Source organism: Limulus polyphemus, unplaced genomic scaffold (genome assembly GCF_000517525.1).
Source record: "Limulus polyphemus unplaced genomic scaffold, Limulus_polyphemus-2.1.2 Scaffold736, whole genome shotgun sequence".
NCBI classification, from domain to species: Eukaryota; Metazoa; Arthropoda; class Merostomata; order Xiphosura; family Limulidae; genus Limulus; species Limulus polyphemus.
Window position 1 is genome coordinate 84,490 of NW_013666346.1, and position 27,944 is coordinate 112,433.

Below are 27,944 nucleotides of genomic sequence, written 5' to 3' on the forward strand. Positions count from 1 at the left end.
GTGTGCGGACCATTTTCATTTATATAGTGCTCTGTGAACACAAATTAGTTAAATCAGTTAAATGACGAAAAAGGTGATGTCTATTTACTTGTGACCATGCTGTGTACATATGATTGTCTATTACATAAAGATATTTTATACCTATGATTGTCTATTATGTAAAGGTATTTTATACCTCTGAGTGTCTATTAAGTAAAAGTATTTTATACATATGATTGTATATTACATAAAAGTATTTTATACTTATGATTGTATATTACATAAAAGTATTTTATACTTATGATTGTATATTACATAAAGGTATTTTATACCTCTGAGTGTCTATTACGTAAAAGTATTTTATACTTATGATTGTATATTACATAAAAGTATTTTATACTTATGATTGTATATTACATAAAAGTATTTTACACTTATGATTGTCTATTACATAAAGGTATTTTATACTTATGATTGTCTATTACATAAAGGTATTTTATACCTAAGATTGTCTATTACATAAAGCTATTTGATACCTATAAGTGTCTATTACGTAAAGCTATTTTATACCTATGAATGTTTGTTACAGGAAAAATTAAATTTCAATTAGAATTAAACTGAAGTTCAGATTACTTGTCTCTTTCCATTAGATGTTTAGTACAGTATGATTTTAAAAAATGTATCACTTTTATTCTAAAACTTGGCATTAAACATTTCAGTATTGGTCAGAGCAATCACAAAATTATGAAGCAATTATATTTAGTTTCAGTTTAGATTATGAACCAAAATGCCAAACATTAATTAGTCTATAAGATTTTCTTCTTGCTGACAGAAAGGAATAACTACATTCTATAGATAATGTGTAGTTAATTTTAACTCATCATTCTAAACCTTTTTCCAATATACCTATATTAATTTTTGTGCAGGAAAGATAATCCTGTATTACAGCTGAGACTTAAAAACAATTGAAGTTTTTCAATTATGTTATAATTTGTTTACCAACATTTCATTTCTTGCTCAAAACAAAAACAAAATTTTGCTAAACAAATGCTATCAAATTACAAAACAATTTTTTTTTATAGGTTTTGGTATTACACAATTTAAATTTTCTAATCTGACAACATAATATACCATTCTTTTTCTAACATCCCCCCCAGTGGGCCAATGGTAAGTTTACAGACTTACAACTCTAAAATCCTGGGTTTGATTATCCATGGTGGATACAAGGTAGATAACTTATTGCATAGCTTTGCAAAAAAACAAAAGTTATCTTTTTCTAAAACCATTCTTAAAATTCTGACAAAAGGTTGCATTAATACTTGTTCATTAACGAATATTTTATTGTTTGAAACAGTGGTTCCCAACATGGGGTCTGCAAAGTAATACTTGGGGTCCGTGAGCTATTCTTTTAAATTAACTAAAGCTGAGACTGTTCTACAACTGTCACAATTTTTCTGGCTCTCTAAGTATGTGAGATAAGCCATTAAAGCAACTTAATTATTAGTTATAACATCTTAGTTTATAACATACTGTCATACTGTTATGCCCCCCAGTGGCACAGCGGTATGTCTGCGGACTTACATCACTAGAATCCGGGTTTCGATACCCGTGGTGGGCAGAGCACAGATAGCCCATTGTGTAGCTTTGTGCTTAATTACAAACAAACATACTGTTACATCTAAATCTTTCAACTTATCAAATTATTAAAAAGTACTAATCCTAATGATTCTGTTTACATCTGTCCAAATTATTTCTTTTTAATATTCAGCTTTAACAAAAAATACATTTGGATAACTATTACTATTAATGATTATTTTTTGTATTGCAAAAACTTTGTAAGACAGCTGATCATTATAATAGCTTATAAATGTCATACCTGATATGGGTCCTCTAAAGATGGAAAAGTTATACTGGCTTCTAGCCAGCGGTCACCATGGTCACCCCAGTTTGTCCACAGTAAGTTGCGTTCTTTAGTTTTAGGCACATATTGATAGATGCTTAACTCATGTATATCAGATTTGAAGGTACCATTTCTGTACATGTAGTACCACAACCGGAAGCACTTGGTGCCAGTCAGGGGTGGTGAAAAAATCCTAGCATTTCGCTTGGAAGCAAGTTTTAGAGCCAAATACCAGCCACCTATTAAACATGTACAAAAGCATTTCATCTATAGGTAATTATTAACAACATGTCTGTCTACTCCATTACATTGAAAATGGTTAATATATCTCATACACTATCTTTTTTTATATTGATGTTACTATATTTTAATTAGTCACATTCAGATACGTCCAAACTGAAAATAGATAACGAGCACAACAGAAAACCAGCACTCACACAAATTACCAAGACTCAAAATAACAACTGCAAAATGTAACTGAAATTGACAGTATAATCTCAGGCCAATGTTTCAATTTTTCTCTTTGGAAAGAAATAGTTTGTTTTCTGAGCAAAATTTATGACTTAAAAACTTTTGCCAAATATTTAAAATAAATTGTAAGTGCAATAATCTTAGTTTTATCAGCATTACCTTCCTTGTACTGCAAATGTTTATGGTCAAACATTGGACCAGGAGCCAGGCTAGTTGAACCCTGCTGCATTATCCAATTAGTTCCATCATCTGACCCTTGCTGCCACCAGCACATGTGTTTTTCAAAATCACAAAGCTCAGTCTCTTGCTGGTCTAAAATTTCAACAATAATCTATCAGTAAACCTTCCTTTTAAGTGATCACCAATAATTCTTTAATGTTAAAACAAAATATCATTTACGTTTTTAAGCAACCAAAAAAATCTGAATTACAAATGTGGTCAGCTTAATACAAAAAAAATTTAACAGTTAACAAAACATTCAAACACAGTTAGACAACATGTAAAGTTATCTCAGTCTTACAAGAGTAGTAAGTGCTCTTAATGTTATACATTTGTGCAATAAAGAGAGAATAAGATTCAGTATATATATATATATATATATACGTAAACACACACATACACTTTTAAAATCCCAGCCAATATTTATTTTTTAATTCTCATACCATCAAACAAACTTTGCTAACACATTCAAAAATCTAAGTAACGTAAAAACTACTCACCATATTCACACAATTCATTGTCAACTGTAATATCATCAATAGCGATGTGAAACTGATAACCATTGTCACTCTGCACAGCCTCGAAAACCACCTATATAGAAAATTTAAAAAACATTACACAAATATAAACTAATCTAGCACCTATAAGTAACTGCAAAACTGCTTTTCCAAACAGAAGAGTCAAATTAATACCTCACACTAACATATAAGTGCAGCTGAATATTAACTAACATTTCTAACTGTACCTTACACATATTATGAGCAATAAATCTGGAAAATTAACTCGATATAATCAATTAACTAAGAGCATGAATAAAATTGATTAGTGTTAGGTAAAATATCCATTCATGTAAAGAAAAAATCACCAATTAATCAAAATTTGTGTTTCTGATTATTACTCTCCAAGAAATCGAAATAATTTTAGCTTATGATTTCTTCTTACTGTTTTTGATTAATTCAAGGTTTGTTTGTAGTTTAAGCATAAAGCAACATAAAGAGATATCTGTGCTCTGCTCACCATGGGTATCAAAACCCAGTTTCTAGCATTGTAAGTCTGCAGACATACCACCGTGCCACTGGAGGGCAGTTAATTCAAGATTTTTCAGCTTAACTGAATGTTTATGTGGTTAGTTCAATGGACCTATCTGGTACTACAGAAGTAATGTTCACTATATTTCTGAATTTATGATGTGTATCTTCATGAAATGTGGCAGCCTTTACTCAAAAGTATGAGTCTGTTGTACACAAAATACTAAAGATATCTCTGTGAAACATAAAAATCACTTTCACAAGTTGATGTTTATGTGAAGAATAAAAATACTTTTGTCAATCATACAGTTTTCACGTTGCATTTGCTTAACTCTACAATCTCCTAAATACATGTCTAAAGTTTTTCTAATATCCCTGTAAGTTGTGACAGGTATTTCAGAAGACTTGTAGTCAAAACACTGAGAATAAAAAGGTCCTGACATAGCACTCATAGTCTCATTGCTACCTTATTATCTAACTGATTAATGACACGACTCAGGAAAATAATCAACTAATCAAAACTATTGTTTACAATTATTACTATTTTTGATCAGCCCAAACATCCAAATCACATGTCAGAATCATTGATTAGATGAATGTCATCAATTAATGAGTCTGGCAATAAATTGATTAGAGAATTCTACTAATCCTTCAGCCCTATTGAAAAACAACAGTTAGATTAAACATATGTATAATGCATGTTTAAGGTGGAGGAAAAAAAAACCATAATTTTAAGAGCAGTTAACATACTATAAGGGCAAATTGGGTTGTTTTGTTGTTATCTTTTATACCAGTTTTAATTTCATTTTCTGTAATGAAGTGCCTATTTGGTTGTTTAAAGCAAGGATTCCCAAACTTTCCCAGCTCACAAACCACCTACATAATCAAGCAACTTTCTGGGATCCATGCTGAACTGGGAGACTGGTTATTATTATGATATATTTCAGTTAAGTACCAGACTGCTCTTATAAATACCTTTGAAATACAAATATGTTTAATGCTTTACTGTGTGTTGTTCTAAAATACAAACTGATACCTCTTGTTACCCACAGCTGGTTTAAAAAATGTCATAGTGATAATAAAGACTATAATATATAAAAATTAACAAAGGGGCTAAATATACTTGTGAACTTACTGAAAACCTATAGCACAACAAAGTACAGGGGTACAAGAGGAATGTAATGATATTTGTCACACAAGAACTGTTCTTAACTTTACCAACTTCCAACCTACTCTCACCTGGTGCAGTATTGTTTGTTTGTTTTGAATTTCGCGCAAAGCTACACGAGGGCTATCTGTGCTAGCCGTCCCTAATTTAGCAGTGTAAGACTAGAGGGAAAGCAGCTAGTCATCACCACTCACCACCAACTCTTGGGCTACTCTTTTACCAATGACCCGCAGATTGCAAGTCGAGCGTCCTAACCACCTGGCCATACCGGGCCCGCAGTATTGTAATAAGATCATAAGAATATCATACAAAACAAGCTCACAGGTGCCAGTAGTATTACATTAAGAAAAACAATACATTTTCATAGAAGTTCTTTTTATGTGAAATTTTAATAAAATATCTCAAAATTCATAATATTTTTAATTTCGTTTTACTATTTAAGTCAACATGAAATTTATATGATGAAACATTCCCTGTGGTAAAAACATTGAAAGCATGTGTTTAACCATGTTTTAAGTCAGATTAGTATAATTTGTAACCATTAGATTAGGATATCATGTAAATGTGTTAAATCAGATCATAATACTGTGTAGCACTGTGTTAAATTAGGATATTGTGTAACCATGTGTTAAGTTAGGATACTGCATAATCAAGTGTTAGATTAGGATATTGTGTAAACGTGTTAAGTTAAATTGGGATATCACTTCAGCAAAGATACCACTGAAAGAGAAATTATGTTTGGTTAGTCATTAGTAAATAGGTTCAAAATCAAAGCAATGATGCACTTGAGTCTGTAATACTGAAAACTTTAAAAAAAGAAGACTTAAACCTGTTTCCAAACTCTGGACACATCAGTTATTTTGTAACAATTAATATACACGCTTTGAACTACATTCCAGGAGTTTTTATCAGTAATTTATAGCAATATTAATAACAACTAGCAGAAATGCCACCCTAAGGGCAGCTGTTTGTGATAGCAATTACTAACAATAGTATTCATACCTCATGGAACAAAATTTAGAAAAAGTGAACATTTCTTAAAAAGGATTTTTTCTGGGAATTACTGCATGGGAAAAGTGCTGGGATTGTGCTGATATAAGCTGTGATGTTTTCATATATTAAAAATGGTACCCTTTATTGAAAAAATAATTTTTTTTAAGAACTCCATTTTTTTAGTATTACATTTACAAATTACACCAATAAAGATATAATCAAACCCTCATGTACAGTCATAGTGAAAGTCATATTCTTGTTGTGAGGAGAGTACTTTTATTTAAAATTATGTTCTGTTATAAAGAAATGGTTGTTACACATACCATACTTTTTTTTCTGTCTGAATCTTGAATACCCAAAGTGTGAAATTTATTTATGGATTTTTGTTCGCAGTGCTATTCACAAAGTGGCACCACATTGTATTTATCGTTTCGGTTACATACATAGATTTGATTATTCTAGTAATTGTAAGACTATCCAAACCTGGGTATCTGTGCCATTTTCTAGGAACAATGGAATAGAAGCCTCCATCCACCTATCTCCATGTGCTCCAAATCGGCTCCAAACAGTAGTTCCACAGTTAGAACCTCTGCACAAATACACTTGTAGCTTTCCATAGGAGTTGCTTTGGTGGAGATGGTACCAAAACTTAAGGCACATTTTCATCTCTACCTTTGCGTAAATTATGGGTGAAATGAGTCTTGTGGTGTCACCTGGTTTTGATGAGCTTGCAGCATTTGTAACCAAGTAGTATCCATCTGAAATGGTGTTGGACAATCATGAGAGTATTAATTATACTAGACATTTCAAGTAAACAAAGAGAACTGAATAAGATGTTACTCAAACATAACAATCAGCTCAATTTTATTCAACCAAATTTCTTTGTTTTGCAAATCATATAATGTTTAACCTGTAAGTTTAAAACCTTCAAGATCATTACAATACATTATCATTCACAAAATTCAATACAGTCAGTTCTTACATACTAATTAAGATTACTCACTTTATACAAACTAATTCAACTTTAGTTCTTACCTTCACTGTTTTGACTGACACAAGGGTAGGTGTGATCATTATATGGTCCAGAGTTTTTTGAAGCTCTCCAATGGGCAGCACCACGCTGAACTGACCAATGAAATTTGGAATCTTGTGAACGAGTCCATCCACACAATCCATAATCAAAAGTGCAGCTCACAGTAACAGAATCTGTAAAGTAATAACAAACTCTAAATTATTGTAAGGCTTTCTTGTATTATAAACAACATAAGCATAACATGCTGAATATGCTTGTTTTTCTGTTTATAGTATGTTAATTTAACTTTTAATGCAAAGACAAAGTAAACAGTGTTATTTACTTATTAAAATCATCAAATATGTTTCATATTTGGTACTCGTTTTACATATGTTCATACTCAATACAAGTAATGTTTTGGTTATCATATAAAACCAAATTTAAATTATAATAAAATTCATTAAAAACAACTCTTCATTGAATCTTCAGTGATAAATAATTTCCAATAGATATAAGCTAGTGAAATGAAAAGAAGCAAATTCACCAGTGCATTTAAAACTTGAATGATCATATTATGCTTTAAGTTGAGTGAAACATAAAAGGAAAAGAAATAATTAAATACATATTTATCTGGACTTTTAAAACATAAGTTTAGAAAAAGTTTTTTCACATCTTCTGAAGTGTTAAAATTTTCTATCAGTGTTGCTCTAAAAATGTGTGCATTTGTGCTGAAATTTAAATAACTTTAATAAGAATAATTAGGGTTTGGAACTTTTCTGACAATTTGAAAAATATCTTCTAAATGCTGATGCTGTAAGAGTCAAAATTTGTATAATTCTTCACCTTTATTAAAATATTTCTACAAATATTTAGAATACAAAATTCATAGTACTATTCCTTTTATTAATGTGGTTGATTTTGAAAGTTTTTCTACTTAAGAAAAATTAAATAACTGAAACAAAATTAACAGAGTTGAAAAACATTAAACAGTGTTTTAACATTTTATATCAAAAATTAAAAACCGATTTATAAGTTTAAATACATTCTATGATTATGAACAAAGTAGCTAAATCTAAAACCTGTAAGAAGTAAAAAAAACAAACTTTTGTTCAGATATAATGATGAAATAGACCTAGAGTAGTTTGAATGACAGAAAAATTATTTTTCATATCACTGTTTTGTCTTTAAAACTAACCCAAACGACCAGTAAAATACAAATGTAACTGCTAGATTAAAGCAAAGACCCCTGTTGGTGTACTTGTACACAGAAATATATTTCTGATGTTGCAAACTGCAATCCCTGTTATGGATTGAAACTATTATACATACATACATATGTAGTTTAAGGAGAACAAGGGACAAATTGGTCCATCTAGGCCATCTCATCCACTAAACTAAACTTTAAAAATGAAAATAAAACACTCAAATCCAGCCCTTATCATTCTCTCAACCTCCCTTAAATTAACTTTATAAACCACATTCGAAGACAATACATTCCACAACTATGGAGAAAAGCATACACTAAGGGCTTTAAAAAGATATGTTAAAGATGTTTTTGGATTTTAGTATTTCACATTTGCTAAACATTTAGTGAAAGTAGTTAGCTTTTATTACTCTAACAAATTGAATAAAAAAAAATCTCTCATGAACAAGACACAAAGATTCCATCTACATTGGTAGGAAGTCTAAGCTATTTTTGAAGCAAGAAAAATAAATTAGACTTTATTAAAAATAATAATAGAAGTAATTGTTATAATTTCTTCAGGTGTATTTTTACTACCAATAAGTTGTTCATAAGAGAAATTTCCAAAATTTACACACACACACATATACATACATATATAACCAACAGGCTTGAAATGTTGCCAAGTTAATAAATTATTACCATAGTTTTTAAAAGGGATTTTTTCTCTATAAGTCTAATTTATATATATTGTTACGCCTCCATTCGTTAGTTAATTTTCCGTAAAAATTCTTTCCAAAGAAACTTTAGCAATACAAGTATTTTCTTAAATAAAACTGGTTTATTCTCTCTGAATACACTTAATTTCATCAGTCGAGCTATAACAAACGCTATAATTCACAACGAACGTCTCACGTGCTCGACTCAATAATACATCTCTCTCTTTCACAATTCAATTACACATTGTTCCCGTCGCTTCTTGGCCGGTCTTATATATACAAGACTACCCCATATGTAGTAGTCTCCCGATGCTTCATGAACGTTCTAGAAGCGTGTGGCATGTTACTAGCATCACGTGACCTCCGCTGTCGTAACAATATATATATATATATATATATATATATATGCACACACACACACATGTATTTTAAACAAACATTTAGCCTTAATACCCTCACCTTTGACACAAGCTCCATTTAGTACGTTAATTTCATCCAAAGCAATGTCAGCGACAGATGTAGGAAATGACTCGGCACCTTTAATGCCTTCAAAAACAACCTATAAAGCAGAGATCCAAGGCATGTTTATTATATGTATTATTATGAATGTTTACTAAATCTCACAATGTCAAACATTCATACAGGTCTTACTCATGAACTGAAATACTATTTCAACTTGGGTGTCATAAATTCCTTTAAATAGACTTAGAAAAGTGATTATATTACATCAGACTTCTGTAAGGTCTACATGCCTAATTGTTTTGCTGGCTTAGGCATTGTGAATGATCTCATCAGAGTTTAAGAAGTGACACTGTTACAGAGCTTTGGTCATTTAATTCCGGCTTTTGTTCAATGATCAAGATATCTTATATGATATCTTTCTTTCTAGTGTTGATGCCCACTGTTAAAAGCAGCAAGTTCATGCAACACTATGGTTTCTCAAACTGTGTTTACGTAGTAAAAATTAAACTTGGAGGGACAGAAAATTATCTTAATAACAATGGTTTACTACTGTGTCAACATATCTAACCTAAAATAAAAATTTGTTAAAAAAAGAGAGACAAGTATTTATAATATTAGGAATCAGTATTTTGAACAAGTGATAGATATACACGTACAGCATATCTTTCAAAACTAAATTAAACTAACATACTTAACATGCTTGAAAAATGTGTGGAAACTAACACATTAGTCATTAAGTATGTCAGTGTTGAAGTGGAAAGCAAGACACAAGATTCAAAAACATTTGAATCCTTCTACTTAATACAAGAGCAACAACTGATGTTTCATCAAACAACAACAGTTAACTTGATATTAAGTAATTTCTGTGGAAGTACAGGTAAATTACAACACATCACTATCAGATAAATCATGTTCAGTAGCAATTACAGTGTATGTGTAGCTAACAAATGACAGTACTTGTAAGTATGACCAAGACAAAATACTTTACTAATGCTAAAGTAACAAATTATAATAAAAATACCACAACAATAAACTTAAATTGTCTTAAATTACTATTAACTAGATCATACTGTCACTTTGGCTCAAATCATATTAAAATTACTACTGGTTAATATCACTACGAACTGTACCAAACTTACAACAATGTAAAGGATTTATGGACAAATTTTACAGTACTAAGATTACACTGAACATCAGTTGGGTACCAACAGAAAATAATACTAGCAACAAACAACATTGTTTCTTAAAAACAAACCACAAAATCATAGTAGTAAAAAATAAGAGTAGCAGTGTCCAAACTCTTCAGGACATATGCTCCAAACTTTCTGGAAGTCTGATGACTTCATACTATAAGGGTATTGGTTTTCTTTTTACATATTTTATACTAATTATGTTAAATTATTATTAATTATTATTAGAATTTCCACCTAGCTTTAAAAAAGTGGGAACATAACAAGCTAAAGATTGAGAAATGTTATTTGTATTAAAGAGCAATAATGTATGAATAGTTGTGATATTTTGTTTAAAACTGCATATAATTAACCTTATTTTTGGTAGGTACAACTATCTGGCAAGAAGTGTCATTTATTCACAATTCAGAATGTTCTTTTTTTTTTAAATAACATTTCTTATTTTGAGGGAAATCTTTATCTATCTATTATATATTTCAGTGTACATTGTACATGACATTTCTGCAGCTCTGAGTACAACTAACAAATCAGAGTTCAGAATAACAAAATCGCCAGGTTTTACAATAACAGTAGTTACCTTGTTCAAAGAAGATGGTGGTGTCTTCAGAGTAATGTAAATATGAATCCATCGCTGATCTTGGTGACCAAAGGTTGTCCATACTGGAACTCCAACACTGTTATTATGGGAGTTAGTCACATACACTTTTAGTTCATGAGGAAAGATATCTTTGGAATTTACCATGTAGTATGAAAACTGAAGACAATCTATGCCACTAAAGAGCAGCCAAGAACTAACAAGTGATGCCACCTGGTGGCCTGCAGCATTTCTTCTTTGTGTGCCTTCCATGTAGACATACCATCCATCTAAAATGTTTTTCATAAAAAATATAACTGGTAAAGTATGGATACAAACATCAAAATGAAGAAAGACTAAGAAATACATTGCACTTTTTATATATAAATTAAATACTTCTAATATTAAACAAATTTCAACTAGGCACTTTTATATGTCTCTAAACTATCCTAGACATTGGTATCACACTCAGTTTTTGAATCATTGTAATGTTCAAACATTATGCACAAATACAATGAATTTTATTTGCTCCGAGTTCAAAATCCAACATAACAAGATGGGGTAAAATTCTGCCAGAACTCACTGAAACTCAATATCAACTATTTCTGTAATTCCAAATGGATTACTATTTCTTTTTTACAAGTCAATACAGAGTTCCCTTTAACTTTTGTATTTCTTGGTAGCTCAATCTGAACAGTGTAAGAAGAGGTTCTATTTATTTGCAAAAAATTTGTATCCCATACATTGTTAGGACAGGTGTTGGAAAAGTTACCAGTACTGAAAGGAAAATTTTGCTACTGATTAAAGTTATAATAGGAGTGCAGCAGTAAACAGGAGGCAGCCTTCCTTTTAATGTACTGTTGGTAGAATCTAGTATAAGGCAGATGTACAGTCCATCTGTCCCTTAAAAAAACTTTGTCATGCAGCCTAAAAAATTAGTGTAATGGTGTAATTCAATAAAAAAACACTCACAAGAAAATACAACTAAGAGAGAAGTTTACCTTAATAAATATTCAGGAAGACTGAGAAATTGCTGCAAAAAGCAGTCAGGATATGTAGATAAATGCCAATGCAACATGACATGGATAAAAGTAATCATAAAAATAGTAACTGTTCCTGAAATCATCCTCAGTCTGTACCATTATATGCTCTTCCAAAATACATCTATGCTATAAAAGGACACACAGATTCTTTACTAGTAGTTATCCCTGGTTGTATAGAACTGATGAGAAATTTTTCTTAGCCAACTCTTTGGGCTAACAGGAACAAGAAACTTGACACAGAATAGATTAAAGTATGAAGACTAACCCAAGGTGACTCAGAAAAGATTAAGCACAATTCAAACAGAAGCAACCTACCTTAAAACATTACATCTAACTATATGGGTCAGAACAAACAAACTATCGTAAGGTGATGGAATAAAAATTTAATGAGCTTTAAAGGTTATTCAAGTCTTAATAGTAAAAGAAAGAGTCATTGGGATGAAAATATTGACATTCCTGAGAAAATTAATATCCCCCCCCCCAAAAAAAGAAAAATAAAGACAGAAAATAAGAAATGGTTTGGGGAAAAAATAACAGGAAAGACAGGAACAATGAAGAGTCTGTAAATTCCTACTTACTGAAAAAGACGGTCATCTCAAGAAACCAAGAACCTAACAATTAATGAGACTTGAACTAAACACAGGCTCTGAAAACCTTAAGAACTAGAGGGGCACTTAGTAGAGTGTATATCTCTGCCACGCAGAGTTGATCATATTTGGCCCTCAAAAAAAAAAATGTGTCCATATGCCCGTCATTATCAATGGAGGTGGACCATTTTTTGGCAGAACAATGAAGAATAATATTCTACAGATGTCCACCAAGTTTCATCAAAATCTGATCATTTTTGACTGAGCTATAGGGCAAAAATAGTGTGAAAAATGAGTCCCCATGTTAACAGATAGGGATGTTTTGGATTTTCATGACTTTGCTGTGACCTTGACCCTCCAAAACTAATCACTTTTCAGCTGGGCCATAGTCCAAATGTGTATCAACTTTTATCCAAATCAATTGAGCCATTTTTGAGAAATCTTGCTGACAAACATACACACACCACACATGGTTGAAAACATAACCTCTGTCACCTTTCAGTGGCTGAACGTAAAAATGTACATGTAGGGTAGTGAAAGCACTTGTTCCCAATTGTTGATTTTCTCAGGAATGAGATGTTAACCTGTGCCCTACTCTGCCTTTAACTGTAGATTCAACTACATCATTATTAATGTTTATAACAGTATCCACAAAATACTCATAATGTATATCTTATAATACATAGAAAGAAATCCACACATAACTCACTTATCAGTCTCACACCTAAGCTATCATCCCACTGTGGTCCAAACTGTGGGTGTGTAGTTAATGCTCCTTGTTGCAGAACAAAATTTGTGGTGATCTTGTCCACTCCCTGAGTCCATCCACACAGGCCATACTCAAAGTCGCAAAACGATGACAATTCTACATAACATACAGCAGGAAAGCAAGTAGCAAATTTGAAATGAAAAACATTTCTCCCAAACATACAACACCTAAGGTTACAGAATAGTGTTCTATTTCAAATAATTAAGATGTAATTTATTTGTTTTTCCCAACATGTTATAATACACTAGTAGATGAACTTTTACAAAATACCCCAAATAATTAAGTGTTTAAAACATCCCAATGAGACTATGACTGTTTTAATACTTCTTTTGAAGGGTTTTTAATACACATTTTTTGTATTGCATACATTATTTCATCTAGATTTAATTACTTATACTGATCTAGTTATACATTAGACCTGGCATGGCCTAGTGGTTAGGGCATTTGACTCACAATCTAAAATTTGCGAGTTTGAAACCTGTCAACAAACATACTCGCCCATTCAGCCTTTATAATGTGATGGTAAATGACATAATGGCAGGTTAATTTAAGTTAAATTAAGTTCTCAAACTTTGGAAGTCTGAAGACACTTTTGACATAAGCTAAGTTCTTATGGATTTCAACTTAATTATTATCTTCTACTCTCAATGAAAGGTTTTCTTTTGCAATAGTGACTAGACTATACATATTAAATTATTAATAAAGATTACTGTGTTCTCAGGGGCCCTGTCAAAGCTTTTATCAGACCTCTGGTTGAGAAAATTTGGTGTAAGTGACAAATTATTTTCTAGCATTAAATACTAAAATGAAACAACATTCGAAAATTTTGAAGAATTCCCTTGGTTAAATAAGAATAACTATTATCAACTGATATGGATTAGGTTACATCAGATAAGAGGTATATGTGAACACTTTCATCAAGATAATATTTCTATTGTAATATCAGAAGACTTTAAGTCAGGAAAGTAATTGACTTGAGTCTCCTGACCTAACCTAGACTTTTATTTAAGATTCATGGTTGATCAACTTTGTTTGAGTGCCTTTCTAAATTAGAGCTTCCACCATAAATTGAAACATTTTTAGACACATCACCAAACACCTTAGCAATCATAGATAATACATACATAATGATATTATTTCTAAGTTAGTGATACAGAATTTTTAGTCAAGTATTTTCTCAAACAATTTACATCCATACCTTCTATACATGAATCATTAGTTAATGATATAGCATCAAGAGCAATATCTCCTGCCTTGGCACTATAACTAATTACTGCTTCAAAAACAACCTGCAATATACAAAAATCATATTTTCAGTAAAATAAACAGCACAAATTTTAAAAAACTCACTTTAGTTTTTAGAGCCAAACATATAATATTTGGTTTAATATATGTTTTATATTCAAATAAAATGCTTTGATCACATATTCAATGAGCAGATTAAAGAGAGATTAAAAACTGGACATGTTGATTTTTCATAAAATATTTCCACAGTGAAACTTAGATTAAACTCTGTTTTATGGTAGATGATCTAGTTAAAATAGAATTTCCTAACTTATAAAGTGATCAAAGAACAGAATATAAAAATCAGTGATACAAATATGTTCAAGAAGTTTTGGTCAAACATAAATACAAAAAAAGGTAAGCGGAGCACGTATCCAAAAAGTGAGGAATGCTTACAATTCCTACCTAGTTTTCCTGAACAGTTGTTTGCAACTTTTAAACTTTAATCAAAGCTATGAGAGGTATCTTTCTAAAACTCTCCATTTAACAAATGCATTATTTAAAAATGTATACAAAATGTTTCAAAGTGCCATATTAACAAAAAATTAAATTTTATGCACAAGTTTACCACCATGCAAATCATGCTTAACTCCTTTCACAAATGACAACACTAAGCAGATTCTCTGTTTTGCATCTTCCAACATTATATAATCTAATCTTCACAGATTGTAAAGTACAATACTTGATACTTAAATGAAATAGAAAAAATATCTTTTTAAAAACATCATTATTAGTGTTATATTGGAATTAATTGCATTATTATTTCTTGCTGAAATTTGAGGAATTTTAATTTCAAATTTAATTGAAATTATAGCTTAAATTACTATAAGACAAAATTAAAACACACAGAAATTATACTAGTTAAAACAGTGAAAAACTGTATCATGCCTTCACACTTATAGTTAGCAAAATTTTTCCCTGGAGCCAACGATTTCCATGGTTACCCTTGCGACTCCAAACCTGCGTGTCCACTCCTTCTTCTGACCGTAAATAGATCTGTAACTGTCCTACATCAGGTCCATGAAGAAAATACCAAAAGCTAAGGCACCTGGTTTCCCCTGTATTTACACTGATACTCGAACTTACAATACGAGTGTAGTCATTGCTACGATGGCTGTACACACTCATGTACAAGTAATATCCATCTGTAAATATTCAAAATATTTTAAAAATCTTATTACATGGTTTGATAGAATGAAGTGAAATGTATGATAAATTAACACCTCAAAATTTTCCTCATGAGAAATGACAATTCAAATAAACATATTTCTCATTCTAGCTTAATAGTGGACACTCAAAAACAGCCTCAGAGCTTGCAAGGACCAAAGGCAGAGTAGCTTGTGAGACCCTCTTCAATAAATCAAATAACAATTGTTCAAAAACAAATGATGTCACAATATCAGTGCACACGTTTGCATGCCCACTTGTATCTTTTTTATTAGACTAGTCCACTTATCAACTTTATCACACTAACTTAAGCATAAATAATCAAATTATATTCCCTTAAATTGGTCATGACACATAAATAAGAATATTTATTAGTTTCCATACTTCAAGTGCAGGGCCCAAAACAACTGCGTAGCTTGCTTCGCCCTAAGGCCATCTCTGGGCACTAGCAATAAAATTGGATTTCTATTTATTTACTTTATTTCTATTTATACTGAGATTTCATAGAACAATATTATTGTACAATTAACAGTTTTATTTCTGGGACAAGAGCTAGAAAATACTTGGCTGCTGCAAAAGTATTATCCACATTCACAAATCAACATAGGATTCAACAACATAAGTAAAACATACAAAACAAAAGGTTTCTTTAAACTACAGAATAAAATTTCTCCTTTCCTTGTTTAAAGTTTTTTGAACCCACCATTAAATAACTAAGCATTATCTATAAATCAAACAGGCAACTAACAAATTTTCTTTAAGGTATTAAATATTTAGTGTAGTTCAGCTACCATGAAGAGGACAAATACCAACCCCCATCAACATCAAAGAGAGGACGGAAGCTTCCACCACCAGCATTACTGCGCCACAGCCTCCAGCTAACATAAACTCCTAGATGGTCCAAAAACCAGCCACAAGTTCCAGAGCCAAAACTACAATTAACAGCAGTGGAATCTGGATCAAAAGTTGAAAAACAGAAACCAAATGTATGTGTTAAATAATATTAGATGTATGCAAAATTAATGTATTAAACTATATTAATTGTTTTCACAAATTTTTAAGTTGAAAACAGTAAAGTTAGAATGAAAAAGAAGCATACATTTTATAGTTAATTAACTTTGATTTATCACACATTATGCATACATATATATGTATGCATATTAAACATTATTAAACATTTAATTCCAGAATGCCACTAATCTACAGATCATTTCTCTGATTACTGTAATTCCCTATGATTACTCTCTCATTTTTAACATTTTGACAATAATTTTGCCTACTTCTAATGACCACACAATACAAAAAATCACATGTATGAATGGATCTTGAAAATCAGATTTAAATAAAAGTGCTATTCTTATTGAGAATATAATCATCAAAAAATATTTCTTACAAATTTCTAACTAGCATTTATGTACGTTATTCAAGTTTTGTAAGTATCCTTAGTCATCAGCTATAATTGGTCAATTCTTTAAATTCAAACTGAGAAGCATCACTAAATCGTTTTCATTAAAAAGTTGAATTATGAAGAACAGTAAGCTTTTGTTTTCTGTGAGGTTTTATCTATTAACTAGCATTTACATTTTTTTGTTAGATGTAAAAAAAATACCATCTGAGCAGGTTCCACTGTCAATTAAAATTTCATCCAAGGCTGCTGTGCCTGTTGGATTAGAGGTTGTATTTCCTTTGAATGCAATCTGGAAAACACAAAAAGTAATGCATATATTTTCTTTCTTTTTAAATACAAATAACAATATGTGACATAAATGCACTTTACTTCTGCTTTTAGAATATTGTTTAAACTGTACTTCAACTTAAGAGCCCACATTTAAAACATTTCAGCTTAATGGACCACATAGGAAGTGTGCAAATTGAAGTGGAAGATATATATACATATATAAACTCTCAGCAAAGTGAAAAACTTATTTAAGAATTTTCAAGACCTTAACTATGGTCATATTTCAGTATTAAATTGTCTAAACCTTCTCCCTACTTCCAAAATGTATTTCATATTATTTCCAAAGAATAACAAGGGGCCAATTGGTACATCAAAGCTACCACATTTAATATTATAGGTTACTGGTTATGCCACATTTGGAGTATTGTGTTCAGTCTTGGGCTCCTTACCTTAGGAAGGATATTGAATTGTTGGAAATGGTTCAGAGGAGGGTTACTAGAATGGTGCCTGGAATGGAGGGGGTTGTCATTCAAAGAGAGATTAAGATCTCTGAAAATGTTTTCTTTTAAAAAAAAGAAAAGTTAGAGGGGATCTGATTGAGGTGTTTAACATTGTAAAGGGAATTGATAGTGTTAATGCATCATTTTTTTTATATTTAACAGCAAGAATAGCAGGGACACAAATATAAATTTTGGAAAGGTAGGAGTCATCTTCAGCTAAGAGTTATATTTTTTCAAAAGGGTGTTTAGTCTCTGGAATGGGTTGCCTCTGAACGTTGTGGAAGCAATAAATTTAAGTGAGTTTAAGAGAAAGCTTGATATCTATATGAATGATAAGGGCTGGTTTTAAGATTTTTGTTTTTTAATTAATTTATTTAATAGTTTTAATTTAGTTAAGAGGATGGGATGGCCAAGATGGGCCAATAGGTCCCTTGTTGTCCATGAACATAATGTTATGTTATATCACCTTCCCAAGCAACAAGTATATGGGAAATAATTTACATATTCATATATCACTTTTCCCATAAATCAACTAACTACAATACAACAACTTATATATATATAATTAATTCCCTTTAGCTTAGACTAACATAAAAAACAGGATTGGGTCACGGTTAAATAATTTTCTTTGTGTGAAATAAGTTTGGTAATAAATATTTATTTTATAGTACTAATATTAAAATTTCCAATATAAGTTTTATAGTATTAGGTTACAAATAAATAATTTTGTGATTTTACCTGAAAAGGTCTTCCAACTCCCAAGATTGAAACTTCCGCCTTGAGCCATCGATCATCATGAGTGCCCCAAGACTCCCACAGTCGCTCTTTGACAGTGTTATTTTCCCATAATTCAACCGCCAGAGAAGTAAAATAAATGTTAGTAGAATACAAACTATGAAGATGGTACCAGAATCTCAGACATCTAAATTCCCCAACAGCCAGATTTAGCTCTTTGCTCAAAATGACAGCCTTTTGCAGTGAGCCTTGAAATTTGTTAACGTATATATACCATCCTCCTGTTCCTGTAAAACGACGAGAAATTAACTTCCGAATTACAATGTATCTTCAAGTTACTATTAACAAAGGATGCTATCAAAGTTTGTGATAATATTTTAGTTACTCAATGTTATTCGCGTTATTTTCTACAACAAAAGTTCCAATAAATCTACTTTTAACTGATGCAGGTGATCGAAGTCCAAAAAGCTGGGTAATGTGATAGTGCGTGTGATATTTGATTATTCGTTTTAATATTTAAACTGGTGTAGACTGCTGATTGATAATTGAGTGTGATTGGACGATTACTGAATTTTTGTGAATTTTGAGTTTGTGTTTTCAACAAAGTACTATATACACGAAAAGTATTGTATTGTATTTATTGCAAATCTACCATGTCTACCTGCTGTCGTCCCTAATTTTAAACTACTAACCAGAGAAAAGGTAAGAAGTCAGTAGCCCTACCACCAACCGTCCACACTGAGGGAGTGGCTCTCTAAGAACACACACACAGCTTTACAGTGCGGGAAATATTTTGTAGTAACGCACGTATTCGAACTAGAATGAAAAGTGCCCTACACAAAAGAAAATTAGAAAGTGAGTATAATTTCTGTTTGTAGGTTATTTATTTATAAAGATAGGCCTATTGTTAGTTAAATGGAATTTGTAAGCTTTATAAAACTTGTGGTTAAAGAAGTAAGACGTTTTCGTTATCGTTAAGTGTTCATACTGGGCTTTGCATTATTGTTTTTATCGAATAATTCAAAAATAATTTGTACAATATAGAAGCTGTCACAGCTTTTATTCTTGTTACTATACAGTACATTATGTGTGTTAAACTTGTCAGACAAATTTGATACTTTGGTATTTAGTTCGTGTTAATCGCCTAGGCCAAAGCCACTAAGAGATGCTTTAAGTAAATCTAGGCCTAGCATGGCTGGTAGTTAGGGCGCTTGACTCGCAATCTGTGTTTCGCGGATTCGAATCCATGTTACTGAATATACTCACCCTTTCAGCCGTTTGGGCGTTATAAGTGAAGAACAATTCCATTATATATATATTCGTTTGTAAAAGAGTAGTCCAAGAGTTGACAATGGGTGGTTGGGGTTGACTAGCTGCTTTCCCTCAAGTTTGTTACTTCAAAATTAGGGACGGATAGCGCAGGTAGCCTCGAGTAGATTTGCGCAAAATTCAAAACAAATGTAACCAAACTTTAGCTAAGTCAGCACCAACACACTGAAATATTAGATTTATGTATAACTTCCGCCAGCTTAAGTTTAAAATGTACAGAGTTTCATGTCGGCCAAGATATATACTGCGTTCCCCCTCCCATACTAATAAACCCATATATTATCAAAATTACAACTATAATAAAGCAGACTGGCATAAATACAAAGCAAAATTAGACGAAGTACTACCAAATTCTACAAGACAAGTGCCACGCGACCGTTGGAAATAGGCGATTACTGCCAAATAATAGCTGAGTACATTACAAAGACCGCGAAAACAGCCATATAAAAAGACGAAAAACCTACTAAAATAACACATGAAAACCATATAAAGACATAATAAACTTTATCAACGAGAGATGCAGGTTACGCAGTTTATACATTAATACCAGAGACATAACTTTAAAACTACAAATTAACACACTCAGAAACAAAATATGAAACTAGATCAAACAATTAGAACAATAAAACTGTGACTCATTCTGTAAAAAACTAAATGAACAGGACGACCCAAAACACTTCTGGAAGCACATAAAAAAAGATGCACTCAAAACCACAAACCAACAAATACATGCCAAACACTAGTGTATGGTAACAAAACCGCATACACAAACACACAAAACGACCCCGATATGGATGACCACTACCAAAATCAGTTACATGCAACAACTGAACAAAGTAAATAAATTTTAACACCAATATTTCCGGTAACCATTTCAACAGAAACAATAACTACAAACATATTAGAAGCACATATGACAAGCGAAGTAACAACGATCCAGACAAGGCGTCTGGGGGAGACTGCATACAATCAATTTTACTCAAAAACGGCCCTCAGCTATTACTTGAACACCTAAAGGCACTTTTAAGTCTTTCCCTCACACCAGGGCATATCCTCGTTCCTTGGAAGCAAGCGAATATTCTCATGTCTTTAAAGTCAAGAAAACCAACAAATAAACCACAGAGCTACAGACCAATCAGCCTGACCAGCGGCGTGGGCAAAATCTTAGTAAGACTAATAAGCAACAGATTATATACATATCTAGAAAGAAATTCAAAACTATCGGATGTACAAAACGGTTTCAGGAAATTTCGACAAACAACTGATCATTTAATTAGATTAACTGAAACTGTAATAGATAGCTTTAATATAAAAAAGTGTACAGTCGTCTGCCTGCTCGATCTAGAGAAGGCTTTCGATACAATCTATCACTCAGGTCTAAGGTTCCGGACGTTACAGATGGAACTACCGCGAGGAATTATTTGCTGATTATCAAACTTCCTAGATAATAGAAAATGCCGAGGGCACCTAGAAACCGGGTTTCGATACCCGTGGTGGGCAGAGCACAGATAGCCCATTGTGTAGCTTTGTGCATAAATTCAAACAAACAAACAAACTCTGAGTCTTTTACTCCTGAGGCAGATGTTCCTCAATGAGGAGTAGTTAGCCCCATACTCTTCGTCGTGTATGTAAGCGACATGCCATTAACAGATCCAAATTTCTGTTATACCTAATAATTCGCAAATGATGTAGCATTTTGGAAGAGTTCTCAAACACCCTCCATAGCAGCCTCAAACTTACAACCCGCTACAAACGAAATAGCAGAACACTGTCAAAGAAAAATAATTAAAATTAATATAACCAAAAGTAAAATATTTGTACTGGCAAAATTAAAGAAATTCGTTAAAAACAACCCAGAACTCTATCTTCACAGAACCCTCCTCCAGAAGGCTACATAAACAAAATTCCTAGGCCTTACGTCTGATTCAAAATTAACTTGGCTACAACATATAAATGAAATCTCTATTAAAATCTGGAGACGAGTAAACTAGGTTAAAAGTCTGTCCGGAAATAATACAGGCACAACACCCAAAAACATACTGAAGATATACAAACAGTATATACGACCAGTAATAGAATACGCCTGTTCGGCATGGATCAACATAGCACCCAAGAAAATACAAACAAAACTACAATAATTATAAAGCTCATCATACATGATGGAAATGAGCCTAAGTACCTCTCAACCTTAAATGTGTATTATAATTATAGAAACAGCCACCTACTGCTAGACTTACCTAATATATCATTTATGTAGTGTATACTTTATGTATTAAAAAGGGTATAAATGTCAATGCATATAAATATGTTTTAAAACGAACAAGCGCTGGAGTATATGGGACTAATACAACAAAGTGTATATCAGTGCAAATGATGAATGTCGAACATGAATGGACATGTCCCTGATAGGGGTATTGAAATTACACAGTAACTTTAAACGATATCAACACCTTCTTTTGTATAAAATGAATACAAATCCTATAACCCGAGCGCTTTCGAAAGGTGGACCTTTCTTCTTCAGGGGCAAACTTCTTTTGTATGATGTTCACCATTTAATCAGTATAACAAAACATCCGTGCAGGAGGGAGGAAGAGGTGGGAGTTTCATACGTGACCCTCCCAAATCCCGAAAAGGATCTAGATCCTGATGAAGTCGTCGTCGAGCTAAGTCAGCGGTTCTCAATCTGTGGTCTACGAACTTGTTTCAAGTGGTTCATGGAAACATTGCATAATTCCGGAACATCTGTTATGTAACTAACCCCAAATACTTCAGTTGTTGTATTCCGATTATCGGCTGTCGTTACACAATCGAAACAGCAGTCACTGAATTACTCGAGTTATTATCTAACAACTCCTTATGGTACAACCACACACATTCTCTGAACCGTAACTTATCCTGAAATCCCATATATAACTACATATTTTCGTGTTACATTTTAGAATTCGTATTCTCGCTATATAACAACAGATTCATTCGACGGGAATCGAAGTTTAATGATGAACAACAAAACGACAGCAGCAACAACGAACATTTGACACGTGTATGTTCAGTAACAAACATTTAATTCTTGAACGTTTCGTAATATACATATTTCATCTTCAGCAAACTATAATAAACAGGGTAAATTATTAGGTTACAACTATTTTTAAAGTTTAAACATTTTATAAAAGTAATTAAAATACAGAAGAAAATGATGAAATAAATTAAAAGACAACAACAACAACAAAGAATAGGGTAATACAACAATACTATACAAGTTATTCAGAACACACGTGTCAAATGTTCATTGTTGCTACCATTGTTCTGTTGTACTTCACTATAAAATTTCAAAAGTTGTTCTTTATTATAAAATCAAATGAGATCTTATGATTCCCTACTGAAAATTCTATAGCCAATATTTTTCTAATATGTTATAACTACGCCAGTCTTCTGAACCTTCGTAGGTTAGTTTGTTTGGTTTGTGTTGAATTTCGCGCAAAGCTACACGAGGGCTATCTGCGCTAGCCATCCCTAATTTAGCGGTGAAACACTAGAAGGAAGGTAGCTAGTCGTCACCACCCACCGCCAACTCTTAGGCTACTGTTTTTGCCAACGAATAGTGGGATTGATCGCCACATTATAACGCCCCCACGTCTGAAAGGGCGAACATGTTTTGTGGGAGGGGATTCGAAACTGCGACTCTCAGATTGCGAGTCGAGCGTCCTAACCATCTGACCATACCCACAACGGGTATCGAAACCCGGTTTCTAGCGTTGTAAGACCATAGACATACCGCTGTGATACTGGGCGAAGAGAATGAAAAAAAGTGTAAAGTTTTACCAAATTTCTACAATTCAAAATCCTCAACAATTCGCGGCGGCACATGCCCCCGCACAGGGCGCTGGCGCCAAAATCGACATGTCAACCAGAAGTTCTTTTCAATTTTACAGTTTCAGAGGCACCGAATGCAACGCTCGCACAGGCCACAATTTTGCTTAGAGCTTGTTCTGCATCAAGGTATTATTCATTTTGAAAGATAAAATTGCAAAGTTCGAAGACATATAACAATAAAATTCGATCTTCAGTACACATGGTGGGCACTGGCACAGCATGGATAACTCATTGTATAGCTTTGGGTTTAACAAAAACAAATAAAGTTCTAAATATGAAAGGGTCATAAATATGAAGCTGGTCACTTATACGTGTGTACCACCTTCTCTTATGCCCCCAAGTGGCACAGCGGTATGTCTGCGCTAGAAACCGGGTTTCGATACCCGTGGTGGGCAGAGCACAGATAGCCCATTGTGTAGCTTTGTGCATAACTTCAAACAAACAAATCTCTTATTTCAAAACTGTTCATTGTTATATAATATTTACTTTCCTTCTGTTAACATACAGTGTTCGTTTCATGTTATTTCAAACCCACAAGCAATAAATCTTTATCTTTAGATAACTGTGGTTAGGGCGCTTGACTCGCAATCTGAGGGTCGAGGGTTCGAATACCCGTCCCACCAAACATATTCGCCCTTTCAAACGTGGGGACGTTATAATGTTGCGATCAATTCCACTATTCGTTTATAAAAGAGTAGTCCAAGAGTTGGCGGTGGGTGGTGACGACTAGCTACCTTCCCTCTAGCTTTCACTGCTGAATTGGAGACGGCTAGCGCACATAGCCCTCGTGTAGCTTTGAGCGAAACTCAACACAAACCAAACAAACTAACCTACGAAAGTTCAGAAGACTGGTGTAGTTATAACATAAAACCTATATCTTGACCACCTGAAGTTCACACTGAAACATAAGACCTATATCTTGACCATTTGAAATTCATAATAATGACAGTAACTGACTGCTACTACACAAGTGGACAAATAAGGTCTACGAGAAATACTGAACGAGATCCATTTACAACTTCCAGTTAGAAGCTGATGCACAAAAATTAACAAGCACACACACTCACACAAACAGAAAACAACACAGATGTATCCGGCAAAACTAATGGAGTCGATAAAGTATTCATTAAAAACAGCGATGAGTTGTTTCAATCATGTGTTTATTTTTCCCGAGCAGCACAGCGCTGTGCATTTATCACAAATAGCACATTAGTAAGCTTCATTTACACGATAACTTCAATAAAAGCTCCGATATATATTCAAATGAAAAAGTTGTGTGCATTTTCTTATAGCAAAGCCTCACCAAGCTATCTGCTGTGTCTACTGAAGGGAATCGAACCCCAGATTTTAGCTTTGTAAATCCGGAGACTTACCGCTGTCCCACCGGTGGACGAAAGAAGGTGATAACAAGGAAAGCAGACATACATACACACATATATATATATATGTGTAATATTTTCTAAAATACAAAATACAATCATATTTTTTTATATACTGAGGTGTAAGTGGTAATGTAATAGCAGTAGTTTTTTTCAGTTTAGCATGTGATCAAAACTTAACTGGTCTTCTTAATATGCACAGCTCCCCAGCGGCAAGCCTGGGGGCTCATACCGTGAAAAACCGGGTTTCGATACTCGTGGTGGGTAGAGTATAGGTAGTTCATTGTATAGCTTTACGCTTAACAAAAAACAGACAATTATATACAACTTAGTCTTTCGATGGTCTCAGTGGTAAGCTAGAGTGCTTATAACGTAAAATTCGGGGTTCGATTCCACACACTGGACACAGTGCAGATAGCCCATTGTGTAGTTTACGTTTAATAATAAAGAAAAAATAAAAATATATAACCTAAGAAACATAAACAACCTTTTGAGTCACTATCAGGTCCAAAAGTTTTCTTCTCAATTCTTCGCTCCCAAGTAGATCCACGATTTATGATCCAGGTGGAGTCTGTCACGTGGTTGTAGCTCCAACCACAAAACCCTTCCTCAAAGTCACAACTAACTGGATCTTGCACTGTTAAAGTAAGAAGGTTTAACACTTTTTAAAACAATTAACCGCTCTACAAGATATATTAAATTCTCCCTTTTAATTCATTATTATGTAAACTAGGCATGTGGCTATCAGTCATGTGAACTGAAATACAAATTACTCGTCATTCAGCCTATACTATATATATATGGTGGATTCATAGAATCGTGTTTCATTCATCGCTTTGACGTGATCAAAAGAGTTCAAAAACACTTCGTATTAATCATTACTCATAGCTAGACCTTAGAAAAGACATTTGAATGTTTTTCTTACATTGAAAATTATTGGAGAAATGGAAGCCAGCCAATCACAGCAAACTGTCGCAATTTGACCCCACTGTCCCCAAGTGTTTTTAAATGTTAGTATGCATATACTACGCATCTTACTTTCTAATACATTGTGTAGTTTTCCTAAGTTTTTATTTGTAACATAGTGAATTTAGTTGGGCTAAGTGCTAAATTCATCCTGAGGTGTTACTCTTTGTAAGGGGTCTGTCTGATCGTGGAAGGAACGTGTTCACTGTTTCTTGGAATAATTTTAAATATCGTACTTTGAAGAATCGCTTTACGACTTTCACATAGAACAGTGATAACAGTGGATTTCTGACTGGTCGGCTGCCGAGAGAGTGTGTATTGTGATTGAAGTTTAGAGCTTTTGAACCAATTTTGTTTCGGTTTTGAAGAAACCAGAATGTAATAAATCTCTTATTATCTTCAATAATGTTTGTTTTTGTATCATTATAACACTACACGACAGTACGTTAATTATACACCTCGTGTTTTTTTTTTTTAAGGTTTAGGCTTATATCATTATCTAAAGAACTCAATATATTATCTTATTATGAAATACGTGACTTATACATTCTACTATCAACAATTCAGGAATCACAAGGCTATTGTTCTTAGGAAAGCTTGTACATTTGGTTTTGACATTCAATAATTGATATTATAACGCTATGATATATCTTACCAGGCTTGTAAGTACCGCCCTCTACAGTAACATCGTCCAACGCGATGACTCCAACAGACCCATGGCGCATTTCAGCCTCAAAAACAACCTGCGTTGCAAAATTTAGTTTGATTTCAGTGTCCATCACAACATAAGTACATGTTTAATAAATTTTGATGTATACCTAAAAATGTGCAAGAAATGTATTAATTTCTGAAATGGTGAAGATTAGACACATTTAACGTTTAGCCTAAATGTTACATTATGCATTCGTTGGCTAAATTGACGGGTCAGAGAACGATATCGTTCAGGTACAACAGTCTATTTTTCAATTATTGGTTAGAAGGAGGGCAGCTAGTCAAAAGCATCCACCACCATTACCACTAGGGCTTTTTCTGTCTCCTAGAACTGAGTGACGGGATTGGTTGTCACTTATATAACATCTTCACAATAAATTATAGTTTTAAACACAGGTTGTTAACACGTTATTAATTATCGTTAAACACGAGTTGTTAACACGTTAATAATTATCGTTAAACACGTTAATAATAATCGCTAAACACGGGTTGTTAACACGTTAATAATTATCGTTAAACACGAGTTGTTAACACGTTAATAATTATCGTTAAACACGGGTTGTTAACACGTTAATAATAATCGCTAAACACGGGTTGTTAACACGTTAATAATTATCGTTAAACACGGGTTGTTAACACGTTAATAATTATCGTTAAACACGGGTTGTTAACACGTTACTAATTGTTATTATTAGGAATAGTTAACTCGTTACTAACTGTCGTTATTAGGAGGTGTTAATATGTTACTAACTGTTATTATTATTATGAGTTGTTAATAAGTTACTAACTGTTATTATTATTAGGAGTTGTTAACTCGTTACTAATTGTCGTTATTAGAAGTTGTTAATATGTTACTAATTGTTATTATTATTATTATGAGTTGTTAATATGTTACTAACTGTTATTATTAGGAGTTGTTAACTCGTTACTAATTGTCGTTATTAGGAGGTGTTAATATGTTACTAACTGTTATTATTAGGAGTTGTTAACTCGTTACTAATTGTCGTTATTAGGAGGTGTTAATATGT

General features: G+C 32.7%; 1 protein-coding gene across 1 annotated transcript in view; it reads right to left on the bottom strand.

Annotated features, from left to right (window-relative positions):
* LOC106460255 (MAM and LDL-receptor class A domain-containing protein 1-like) overlaps nucleotides 1–27,944 on the bottom strand; it is an 83,473-nt gene that overhangs the window by 34,510 nt on the left and 21,019 nt on the right. The window contains exons 11-25 of the mRNA XM_022386924.1: nucleotides 26,861–26,948; nucleotides 25,727–25,876; nucleotides 18,665–18,948; nucleotides 17,358–17,445; nucleotides 16,562–16,702; nucleotides 15,470–15,726; nucleotides 14,496–14,586; nucleotides 13,238–13,393; nucleotides 10,902–11,188; nucleotides 9,132–9,231; nucleotides 6,794–6,964; nucleotides 6,242–6,516; nucleotides 3,070–3,160; nucleotides 2,510–2,662; nucleotides 1,856–2,118 (exon numbers count right to left, since the gene is read on the bottom strand). Of these exons, the coding sequence (XP_022242632.1) occupies nucleotides 1,856–2,118; nucleotides 2,510–2,662; nucleotides 3,070–3,160; nucleotides 6,242–6,516; nucleotides 6,794–6,964; nucleotides 9,132–9,231; nucleotides 10,902–11,188; nucleotides 13,238–13,393; nucleotides 14,496–14,586; nucleotides 15,470–15,726; nucleotides 16,562–16,702; nucleotides 17,358–17,445; nucleotides 18,665–18,948; nucleotides 25,727–25,876; nucleotides 26,861–26,948 (2,595 nt within the window). The remainder of the gene's footprint in view (nucleotides 1–1,855; nucleotides 2,119–2,509; nucleotides 2,663–3,069; nucleotides 3,161–6,241; nucleotides 6,517–6,793; nucleotides 6,965–9,131; nucleotides 9,232–10,901; nucleotides 11,189–13,237; nucleotides 13,394–14,495; nucleotides 14,587–15,469; nucleotides 15,727–16,561; nucleotides 16,703–17,357; nucleotides 17,446–18,664; nucleotides 18,949–25,726; nucleotides 25,877–26,860; nucleotides 26,949–27,944) is intronic.